The sequence below is a fragment of the Diadema antillarum genome, unplaced genomic scaffold (genome assembly GCF_040938485.1).
Source record: "Diadema antillarum isolate AM-2024a unplaced genomic scaffold, OU_Dant_1.0 seq00000081_RagTag, whole genome shotgun sequence".
Lineage (NCBI taxonomy): Eukaryota > Metazoa > Echinodermata > Echinoidea > Diadematoida > Diadematidae > Diadema > Diadema antillarum.
Genome location: NW_027271174.1, coordinates 517,621 through 530,362, shown reverse-complemented (window position 1 = coordinate 530,362; position 12,742 = coordinate 517,621). Strand labels below are relative to the sequence as shown.

General features: G+C 40.2%; 1 protein-coding gene across 1 annotated transcript; it reads left to right on the top strand.

Moving 5' to 3' along the window:
- The first annotated feature begins 2,509 nt into the window (after positions 1 to 2,509).
- LOC139726208 (monocarboxylate transporter 11-like) lies at positions 2,510 to 12,152 on the top strand. The gene is made up of 4 exons (XM_071637277.1): positions 2,510 to 2,606; positions 10,387 to 10,677; positions 11,050 to 11,475; positions 12,037 to 12,152. Exons 1-4 carry the CDS (start codon positions 2,510 to 2,512, stop codon positions 12,150 to 12,152), a joined length of 930 nt encoding a protein of 309 aa, XP_071493378.1.
- The last annotated feature ends 590 nt before the right edge of the window (positions 12,153 to 12,742 follow it).

Genomic DNA, 12,742 nt, shown 5'->3' with positions numbered 1-12,742 from the left:
TGCTGAATCAAGCATTTTCATGATTTTCCTTTTTTCAGAAAAATATCCAAAAAATGAGTGTTTTTTCCTTAAAATCTCAATCCAGTTATCACAATAACCCACAAAAATGGTATCAACTTGTAGAAAATTTTATATTCTTTCATATGACATCACATTTGTTGAAATCTGACGTTTCTATCAAATTCTATCTTTCAAATAACAAATTCAGTAAATATTGGACGCCATCTTGGATTTGGAGGCTTTCGCAACAAATTTTTTGAGGTAGACCAGTGGAATGTTGTCTGTTACAATAAAACCTTGAAAATAAGCATGGTCTACTTAGTTTGTAGAGAGAGTGGAACTCACTCGTTAAGTAAGCGAGTTTTTGGGGTTTGGCCCTCCAGTTAATATGCAAGATTTGTACACAAGCCTATAGTCAGTAGAGCTCTGAAAAGGTGATATTTGTGGGATTATATTCATGTCTATTGTTCAGGTAAGCACGCACTCACATACACATCACTGGTTCTTGTGTAAGTTCTATTTTTTTGTACAGAGGGTTCAAATTTGACAAAAAATACAATGTCGGAGGGGCCGAGGGGATTACCGATCGTAACGAGAGGCTACCAGACAAGAGGCGAAATTTGTCTGTTATTGCTTATAGCATCAGACAGCAGGTGGATAAGAGTGTTAAAACTTTGCTCTGTTCAACGAGGCTACTCGCTGCACCGCTGCCTACGCGTAACTACTCAATCTTGAGTAAATACTCAATCTTGAGTTACATACGCCATTAAAACCAAAACAACAACAACAACCTATACAATGAGGGTTCATAGTGCATGGTGATTATGGCGGTAGTAATCTGGTCATGGACTTGAAAGTAGGTTTGTAAAGTGCTAGACCAATAAATCCGTTGGAAAAAGAAGGCCGCGCAGTTGACAAGAGGCCACCGAACAAGAGAGATAGATGGTGACCAGAGATCGGTCTGCATTTTATCGTTGGGGATATGATCCGCGGAGATTATTACGTCTGGCTTCACACAGACGGATTTTTAAAGTGCACGCCCACTACCAAAGAGTGTAGAAGATCGCGCGCAGAGTATTACGGCCTGTACTCTTTTGTCAACTACTTCGGTCAACGGCACACATGAAGCGAAAATGAAATGGGGGCCAACAAAAGCATTCAGTGAACCGAGTGAAGTCAGAAGTTGTCTCATTCGTAATCGTGCAGAAATCTGTGGCCGTGGAATGTTCACCAATATGTCGTGGACTGGCGGCCAATGGGGGTCAAGGGTCAAAGGACACCACCTCCTTCCACATCTCACCCCCCCCCCCCCCCCCCCAATACGACGGGAAATATCTCCGCCTAAAAACGACGAGTCATGGTTTTGGTTGTGTCAAAATTTTTAAATCATTATTTCGTTGTGTTGGTTTGTTTTTTAAGCCTAAAGAGTGCCCCTCGCAGTCGACACATATTCTTCTTCTGCCTTTACTCTATATCCCTCTTGGTAGAGTATTGCCGTGCATTAATGAGGTCGCAAACCACGAGAACACATGACATTGGATGCATCGGAGGGTTTCACCTTATTTGATGATCGAAAACGACAGAAAGCAGAACAAGACTGCACTAGAATTATGCAGCTCGAGCGATGTATTTGCATAAGATGGATTAATACAAGGCTGAGTCTTTTGTTTTTTGTCAGCTTATAACTATAATAATGTCATGTCAGGAATTTTTCCCCCTTTTTTTGGGGGGGGGGGGGGAATTGAATATTGATTTGTCCGATTCCCCCGTTTTTCGTACAGACAGGCGAAAAGATCCTAGCTTTGTGTCGGTTTTAATGAACCGTAAACCGTTCCGTTGCTTTTATTTTCGTGTGAAAACCTACACATGTGAGATTCAACTTCAGCGTGTACGATATAGGCTACAAAAATATCTCTTTCAGTTAGTCCGACATATCAACTTGTTTGTTAGTAATTGAGGTGTATCATTCAATCTGCATTGTGCATGATGCCATGACCTCGAACTGTTTGCGGAGTAGATTTTTTGTTTGCCAAGTTTGGTTTAAAACTTCGATCGTTGAAAGGTGATACATTGTATCTCACTTCGCGGCGAATATTTGCTAACGTAGCGAATTTTAGGTTTCGTCATGGTTCGTTGACAAATGCAATCATTTTTTTTTTCGTTAATGATTGCAATCAAATCCGCAAACAGATTTTCTTGTCGCAGTGACATTTTGCGACGCCTATATTCTTTTCTGTTTCGAGTTTGTTCTATTATGACAATTTACCGTGTTAAGCGCAGTGATCATAAATCGGAAATATGCTATAATAATAACTATCATCATATTATAATCGTCTTAATCATTATTTTACTAATCGTTAATCATGCCTAAACGATGCTTTAACGGGATTTTTTGTTTAAAGTGCACTGACTTTCTGGGCGATGAGAATGTGATGTCACTGTTGTTGGTTTTACAGCACCCCTCGTGGCCTATTCTTACAGTCGCCTACCTTCACCTTTGCCCCGTGTGATGCTTATTGGTGGCCCAGTCCTGTCATCGCTGGGCTTCGCTCTGGCTAGCTTGACCGCCAACTACGCGCAGTTCACAGCCTGCATGGGACTAACTGGTAAGCTACATTAAAGGGATTATACAGTTTTGGTTTAAGTGGAGCATTAGGTTTTCAATTTTTTTGTGAGATAATGAGAAACCTTCTTATGAATTATGGAAGGACATGCAATTCTAAGAGGAATTCAAAGTTTGTTTGAGACAAATTGGTTTGAAATGGCATAGATATCCAAAACAAAGAGGTCCTTTAAAAACCGCTTTGTGGTAGTCTGTTTTTGGATATCTTAGCCATTTCATCAGTAAACTTTGAATTACTCTTAAAATTGTGGGCGCCTTTGATATTTCATAAGTTGTTTCTAATCTTCTCGCAAAAAGTTAAAATGTAAATCCCCAATACCATCTCTGTAAGTATGAAGGATTGAACTGAAGAACAAAAACTATTGTCACATTGTTATTCAGTGCGGGATAACGCATATCTTTTGTCTCTTTTCACGCGTTTATCCTTGATTAGCCAATCGGGAAAAAATGTCAGAATTCTTCCCTAACCAGTGCATTTTATTTATATATATTACAAAAGATTCTTTTTGTTATCTTTTCTGCATACTTATTCAATACATGACACCACACTATCCAGTCATCCTACCAAGATGTACTTCAAACTTTTTGTTATCATCGATTATGAAGTGAGGCAGGCCGCCAGTTTCCAGTCCCCCTTTTTTTCCTGCTGATCTGACGTCATTCTCTATAATGGAACCCAATGTGAACAGTCCATGGCCTGTTGTCCTCAATTAAATGCTGAACCCTGGGCTCTCTGCATTATATTAATAATTATCCGTCCGTCTGCCCTCTTCTCTTCTGTTCTGGAGCAGGATAGCGTGTGAACACCGGGAAAATTCGCACGAATGGGAAACACAGCAGCTTATTATTTTGAAAACACAAATTCTGGCCTCTGAAAAACTTGAAAACAAGTCAATATGTAGAGGCAATTCAAGAGGATTGGGAACTATGCACTTTTCACTGCATCCTCGGCCTCTTATCTATAACCTTGACCAGGATGCCCTCATTTCCATAACATCACATAAATCATTACCTCGAACAGACTAGGAATTCAACACAGAGTAATTCGCATCCAGCACACTCTACTGCGCCCGATTATGGGAGCGAAAACATGCGCCTTATCTTCCTAAAATGGAAGTCATATTCCAACAAATTATAGAAATATGAAACTGGCATGTATCCACGATAACGCCTCATATTCTTATATATATCTCAGAAGTGAACTATAAACGGCAAATCATGATTATGTTAGATTATTTTGACGAATGAGAAAATAAAATAAATGTTAAAGACTTCTCAAAGTTTCCATACTTTCTAACAATGTATGTATTCAGATTGCCAGAAGCGAAGATGTACCAAGTAACTCACAATCGCAAGATTTCGCGATATCGTTTATTTTGTTGTGCATTGTCCATTATCCATATTTGGCTCGCTGTCCATAAACATTTATTTATTTTTGTTTACATTCGTTTTGCTTCTATAGAAGAAATATGAATCTCAGATATGAAACCACACTTTGTATACGAGTAGATCTTCATCTAGGGGCAGTGGACACGCAATACAACTGTTACTAATATAGATGGTATATCGGTCGCCCCCATGTATTCTCCAGCCACATATGTATAGTGATGCGGGACTGATGCCAGTCCTTGTATAATTTACATATACATTTTTTTTTTTCGGGGGGGGGGGGGTGGGTGGGGATGGTTGGGGTAGTGGCAGTCGTGCTCAAACTGGGCACCAGACGGGTAACAAGATATACGAAGTAGCTATACACGTGTTGAACTGATTACTGCTGCCTATACACATCCTTCCCACCCCTACACACGGGAGATGTTACGGTTTCAGGATGTCCGTTCATCTGATTTTCTGCCACTGTACTTTAAGTTGGTTAAAGCTGCCATTTTCAGCATGGAATTTCCACTGGTGTTATCATGTGTTTGATAAAACTTTAGGGTGAAAATTGATTCCAGAGGTTGCCTGGAGGAAGAGGGGTACAAGGTCAAAGGTCACCAAATTTAGCTAAAATGATGCATTTCCGTAGTCGTAACTTCCACTATAGGAAATTCTGTGAATAGTGTTTATTCAAAAGACCCGTCTGGAAATATTTTCTTTGTGCCGGGAGCGTTAACGATCAGTCGTAGGGCCTTTTTAAACATACCGAGTTTGCTAAATATGAAACACGATTACAAACACGACTGCAATTACGATTCAAATCATCGTTCATTCACACCGCAGTAATTATTACTTCGCCAATTCTGTTATTAGGTGATACGCTATCAGCGTATCACCTATTGTGATTGTCAAAATCTCTCTTTATTTTTTTTTATTCTTCTTTCTTTCTGGACAATTTTGTGTCGTCAATATCTCAAGAATGACATAACGAAATAACATGACATTTTCAGTCAACATGTCTCATGACAAAATCTAGCCACAATAAGGTTTTCATGACAGTAACATATCTATGACGTCATCTAGGCGCCATTTTGTGATTTTCGGACCTTGTCACATGATCGATCATAACTTCATAACTAGATGTCATTTCTGTATCATTTTCGGTGGACATGAAGTTCAGGTCACGCTCTATCTTACTTTTTAACGCTAGTTACACAGGTCATCATTACGCGCGCGTAAGCGCGCGTCAAAATTTTAAAAGGCTCAAAACGACTTCCCAATGGGAAATCTCGAAGTTTCAGACAATTTTAAGCGTTTCAAACATTTTCTCGCGTGCGCGTCCGTCCGCGCAATTCCGCGCGCAGAGCCCGTAAGCAACATGAAAATGCAATTTTTTTGACTGATTTGGATTCCTGATACTTTGAGTAACAATATCCATTGATTTCCGATCGATTTCGACCTATAACAAAGGAATGCACTGGCGTCAAAGTTGAAATTCCACGTGCGCGTCTTTCTGCAAATATAGTGAAAAAACATGTCTTTGTTTATTTCGCCATGGCTCTTTAAATCGTCCGTTGACCCTATATTTCTATTGCATATTACAAAAGTATATGAATTGTAAATAACATTCCTGGTATCAATATTGCCAGGAAAACGCGATGACGTCATCATATCGTCATTTTAGATGAAAAAAGTGGAATTGATTTTTTTGAGGTACTGTTTCTGACATTCATTTGCTCGTATCTCTGTTGTTTAAGCTCAATATTATCCCAAATTCAGATATGTTGCAGTTTGAACATTTGCCTTTCAAGTCCATGTGATGGTTTTGAAATATGATGACGTCATCACACTAGAAATTGTGATTAAAGGTAAAGACTCAAAATCAGACAAGTTTACGTGTTATGTCTATGGGAGGTGATTTTTTTTTTAAAACCATGCATTGACTTGACAACGTTTAAGCACCTTTACCTCATCTGATTTTGCTCCATTTCCTCTGAAACATAAATATGTTGTAGTTTAGACAATAAGCTTTAGTAATCATGCATTTTATGTTTTCAAATCTCCTCATCAGGTTGACAATTTTGCAATTTAAAACTGAAAATGAGAATGCAATCTGTACGGAACGATTCCCAATTTTTCTTTGCAACTGTATATTGATCGAATCCACGCTGCCACTTGTGAGAAATTGAATAGCGCCATCACAAGTCGACACTGTCACAATAGTATTTACATTTAAGTTTTGCACTCGATCTTCAGGACAGCAATGTGGCATAATCTGTTAGCGCGCTGGTTCTTCATAACGCCATACCGGAAGGCGAGAGGTTCGACCCCCGCAGGACTTTTATCCGTTCTTTCTTCTTTTTTTTCTCTCTTTTTTTTTCGGCAGTTCAGCTTTACTCCGATGTCATTTATCGTATTATTTTATCAAGTGTACGTAACCCGTGAACACGGCTGCTCTATTTCCCTTGCTTTGTATTGGAGTTTGGAGATTGGGTTTGCTTCAATAATTTTGTCACACTTAATGTTGTAAATTTCCCCTTGTTACAGTGTCCCGCTTGCCACGATTCGTTTTCTCTTTCCTTTTCTCTTCATTTGTTCTTGTTATACTGTAGCAGGATATTCAGGAACGTGTTCGTTTACATAACTAACATGAATGGGAACTGAATTAATTAACTCTAGTCCAGGTGCATGGCGTCTCGCTTATCTCTTTGGAATTCCAGGTTATTGTTTGACCAAATAACGGAGTTAAAGACAGGCAGGGAAGGAAGTGACTTGATATTGCTTCATAATGAGGAATTTCGGGCAACACCTTTCCAAGTGTAGTGATTATGACGGGGTTCTCTGTCGTTTATTTTCGTCATGGCTGTTTCACTAGTTAGCCATAGGTGATATTATGTTGCTGGCATCTGGGAGAATAGAACAGATCAGTACCAAACTGGAATAGCCCTATAAGCAATGTGGTAAGCGTTCAATTTTCTGCATCATCTTTCTTCTTTAAAGTCAATCACTACTGATCGAAATACGCAATATAATATGACACGTTCCACTGGTAGTTTAGGCAAAGGGAGTTAATGCATGATGCAATGATAAATGTGCTACCATTGATTTTAGAGACGTCATTGTGGTGTGGTACTGGTGATGGTAAGGGAACCATAGATTGCTTTTAAAGTAATGAGACAATCATTGGACCTTTGCATCAAGACCGTATTCCCATCTAGAATATAATGCATGTTCGTGCGGCGTTTTTTTTTTTAATCCTGACGTGGACATTTTTTTTTCTTGTTTTTAATTTAAGAATGTTATATCTAAATTTGTTTCTTTCCCCTAACATTTGTTTTTTGTTGAATATAGAGTTAGACGTTCCGTGATCGAGTAGAAGAGCAGCGATTTAGTTACAGTTTCAATGCATCTTGTTTACCATCTTCTCTGACATTAAATTGATGGTTTTTATATTTGACATTGTCTGTCTATTTGCCAGTTTATGCTCATAAACCACTGCTATAACAACTAATACATTTGCTTCACCTGTCACACGCAATGACATGGATTGCAGTTGTGCATGCAGTTTTCCTTTTGCCACCTCTCGTTTTTCTCTCCCCTTTTCCCTCACTTTGGTTTTGTTATACTGCAGATGGGAATGATTACAATAGCATAACCCAACTTAAAGTAGGAATGAGAACTGAATAAATTAACTCTGGGCCAGGTGTATATAGCGTCTCGCTCATCTCTTTGAAATTTCAGGTTGCCATTGTTCGACCAACGGAGTTGAAGACAGGCTTTATGTTGCTATAGAGGTATCTCGCGCCACATGAATGGAATGCATACGCTGTTTAGTATTAGTAATACACTTTTTCATGCCCATCCCTGCCAATAAAAGTGTGTTTGACGGGGTTCTGTGTCATTCTGCCTACGAGAAAGCAAAGTTTTATTTTCGCCATGGCTGTTTCTCTATGCGTAGCCGTGGGTGATGGGTGTTGTTGGCATCTGGGCAGTAAAGAACCGAGTATCATGCTATAATACCCCCCCCCCCCCCCGTTAGGTTCTAAGCGTTCAATACGGTGATATATCTTTCTTCTTTATTATATCGATCACTGCTGATGGAATTACAGAATTATGTTATGACACGTTTCACTCAAAGCTTAAAAAACAAAGTTTATGCACGATACAAGTAATGGTGCATGAGTCCTATAGGCCATTGATTTTAGATGAGAAATTATGATATGCCTAAAGTAGTGGTGTCATTGATTAGGAATTAATGACACGATTAAGCACTCCTTCCACTTCTAACTGTCCCCTTTGAATGTGTGTCGATCACGTGAGATCGTCATAAATTATCATTCACGTATAAGCTTACGTTCAAAGTGTACTCTTAGTTGGAGGAGACCTATAGTTACATGGTTAAAGGTGATGTTTTGCCCTTTTCTCTTTAATTGAGGTATCACTTTCGTCCAGGATAAATCACATTCTCATGTAAACAGACTCACTTGCTCTATATCCCCTGTTTTGTATCGGAGGCTTCATTGGTTTTACTGCTGGTAAATCTCACAGGCTTGTATATAGTTGTAAGAGCTCTCTGAACTGATCATTGTGATAGCAAGATTAGAGGGAGTCATATTGGTTATGTAAATAATGGTCAAAGGTCATGTTTTAAAAGGCCACTGTTAAAGCCAGGATGGTTATAAACACTTAATTGTCATGTTTTATTTGTACGTGCCGAGGATCACTTGGACCCCGTTTACAGTGCGAGGCTCGGCCGCGTTCGGTGTAAACGCGCAAAAGGCCAAATGCGGGGCCAAAATTGGCCTCGCATTAGGCCACGCTCTGGAGGTGGTCTCGGCCGCGGCCGAGCCGCGGTCGCGCCCGGCCTTTTTCTCAGTGTAAGCGTAAACTGGGCTAAATGCGCGGCCAATTTTAGTCTGGCTTCCAAACCCTCGCCTGTACTATTTCGCTATTCAGGATATTAACTACTTCAACGTCGAAAACTAGTATAGTTTAAGGTGGTTTTGTCCTGCAAAGGATTTTCTCCTTCGACAAAGGCCTTTGCCCGAACGGCGACTTCGTCGCCACGGAATTCAGTTGGCAAAGGATCTGAAAACCAGACAATACCAAATTGCGTTTGTTTAAAAGGGTAGAGCACCACTACGACAAAATATTGAAAGGTTCGAATCAAAAGCGCGGCCGAGCCCGGCAGTGTAAACGGACTAAATTGCGGGGCTCGGCCTCGCAATTGAGGTTGTCCTTGATTGCAGCTCGGCCGCGGCTCGGCCCAGCCCCGCACCGTAAACGGGGTCTAAGTTTATGCACTGTAAGTACTCAGAAAGTCCGTAAATCGACTTAGTCGCACACGCACAGAATTTCCACTTAGTTTGTGTGACAGAAAAACAAATGTGATCTGAATAATGTAGGCCCAAAAAAGTTCAACTAAGTATCTCATTAGAACTTCAAGGTTCTGTATTACATTCTTTTCTTTGTCGATCACGGATGACCGACATCTGATGACCCCAAGCGTATCACCTAACTCGTCTTCAGTGTGACGAGTTTCATATCTCGTTTTGAATTTCAGAGCGAAAAGGGGAGGTTTGGCTTCTTCCCACGACCCCGTCTATCACTCTTGAGCCTTCTTTCTGCGGGAGTGATTGGCAGGTCACCATAATCTCCGCCCCCGAAACATGATTGTAGTTAAGTTATGTTCACACGCTAGCTTCGTTGCTTAATTCTGTCGAAACGTGATTGAAAAACACCTCTAGACCGTCATGATCTTGAAACACCACAGTGATTAAGTTTTAAATCACCTTCTGTGAATCCAGCTTGCATTCACACGGCAAGGAACTTGCTGAATTTAAAACACGATTCTAGTTTGCACTCGTGCTTCAAATTAAACAATCTCGGTTCGTGTGGAGACTAAACTCGACATCCGATCAGTGGTCAAGTTCAATAACAGCATCAAAATATTAATGAAATATCATGTACATGCGGAAAAGGGGGATTGCGAGAGAAAATGGAAAGATTGTTCATAAAGTTATAATTCCTCATTGGGTCCCAGAGGTAGAGAACCTCCTAAAAGTAAATAAACTTCAAAAGAAAAAGAAAAATATTCCCTACACAACGATACAAATGTGACAAAAACCGAAATTTCACATTTTCGGAAAACGTTTCTTGATCAGTCCCTATGAATATTCAAATGAGAAAGTTGTCGATGTCATGCTCTCATAATTTCTTATTAATTTCATATTACAGAAATGACAAAAATATCATTTCAGATGTATAAATATAAAACATGCATCCCATTGGGATCCTCCTCTTCATCGTCAAATTACATGATTGCCAGAAATAAATACTAATGTATGAAGAAAATTTCTATGTTTCTTCTTTTTTTCTATGAATGGCAGGATTCGGCTTTTCCTTTATGTTGATGTGCATGCAGCTTGAACTCAGCGAGCAGGCAGGCACACACTTCGGTCTCTGTCTCGGGATAGGGATGGCCGGCTTTGCGGTAGGCATGGCGATAATTCCGCTGCTCGGAGAGTTCCTGATGACCATCTACGGCTGGAGAGGTGCCATGTTGATCCTGGGTGGGCTCATGGGAAATATCACGCCAATGACCGCGGCAATTGTTCCGAAGGTCCCCGCGTCCTCTCGGGGTAATGTAGAGAGAAAGGAGCGGGGAACGAAGGAGGAAAGTAAACTCATGCGGAGTGATGCATCGGATCAAAAAGCACAGGAAAACCGAGTGACACTTACAAGTGACGATGAGCAGTATTACACTGAGAACGACGAATTGGAAAGTCTTTTAACTGCTCCAGGACGAGCTGAATGCATAACTTACGAAGTAGAAGGTCCACGTGATCATGGTGATTATTCTTCCAGGCAAAGGCGAGAAAATTTAGATCTGCGAAATTCTAGCTTGAACCGTCTAGATAAAGATCAATCACAGAGTAACAGTTTTTCCCACATGGCCAAATGGACCAGAGCAAAGAGTGCAATACAAAATTCTCTGAATAATTCAGAATATTACCAAAACCCGTCATTGACTCTGTACTTAACTGCCTTAGTACCGTTTGGCATGTCATATGGGGCATGGCATAGCTTCTTGATACCGCGTGCTGCTGAGAGCGGGCTGGCCATTTTCCACGTCATCTTGGTCAGTGTTTGTGTAGCCGTTGCGAATATGACTGGTCGAATCGTCGTCGGGCTTGCCGCCGAGAAATTTCGCAGACCTCATGAAATCCATCTCACCCTTACTTTCATGAACGCAACTTTCGTACTTTGTGACGTCCTGATCTTTCGATCGACGGCCATCTTCCGGACAGCGGCCATCTTTGTGACGTCATTCTTGTCTTCGTTTGCCATGGCTGGTCGCGAAATATTAGTTGTCATACTTTCTCGTTGCCTGGCATCTGCTGATCACCGCTTCATTGCCATGGGTATCGGAGAATTTAACGTCGGTTTGGGTTCTTTGGCCGGTGCGTTCATTGCAGGTAATGTCCAGCATTTTTCTGAATATTGTAACTTCAATGCTAGGCGTTATTAAAGAAAAGTGTGTAGAAACCTGAGTGATAATGTCTCTTGTATTTTTCTTATCAAGCCCTGTTGGACTGTTTACAACACGTCGAAATCTCTTCGTGTTTACCATGTTTATCAGATAAAATAAAGATCCTTTCCCCTCATCCTTTTCCTAGTTTTCGCATACAGAATACTTACATAGTTTAATTAAAAAAAAGAAGTCATGTCACACAATAACACTGGATATACATATCAAATATTTCCCCCTTTGTCAATCCTAATGTATATATAAATATTCTATCATGTACTTTTCATGCTGTATAAATCTATTTGATTTTCACGTCAAGTGTAAACTACATCGGGCTTTGCTTCAATGGACGTCACAGAATATGCTGTAAGAGGTATCTTTACAAGAATAGGCCATTTGTGTATCAAGTTTAGAAACATGCTTGCTGTTAGAAGATCCACGTGTATGTCAACGTTCTACGTTTCTAACCATGAAATATTCTACTTTACTGTTATTTCACAATCTGCAGGATTTATGGCGGATAGATTCAGCGGCTTTAACCTGTCATTTGCGATGGTGGTCGGTTTCGAGATCCCGGTTTTTCTGCTGGTCCTATTATCGAAATTAAAAAAAGAAACACCATAGCTGAAAAGAAATTGCCGTAGTTAGTTAACGGGTGCATCTACAAACATGTTTTTTTTTTTCTGATAAATTGATATATTAAAAAAATGATGTTTACGTAATATATACGAACACAAGTGCAATTATATGTCAGATTGACATTATGTCACAATGATTAAGTACAGACGGTGACCCATAACTTCAAATTTAACTTACTTCGAGGATTTAACTTCGACGCGCGTTCACACGACGAAGCCTTTCATCAAAGGTGTAGGTTATCATGGGGGTGTTATGGCATAGTGGATAAGACACCCGACTCCCGATCAGAGAACCCGAGTTTGAATCCCGCCCAGTGCTTACGTCCTTAGACAGGATGTTTTTACCCACTATGGCAGGGCCCTCTGGTAGAGCAGTTGCAACACTGAAGAGGCTACCCTGGGTAGATAAGACCTCATTATTATCATCATCATCATCATCATTATTATATTGTAGTTTAACATCGATAACCTCCTGCCCCCTTAACAACGGTATGAGTGAGACTCAATCGATGATAAAACCACAGAACCGGAAGTTTCGATGTTACCCGGAACGAGGGGCACTGTACATGTATTAAT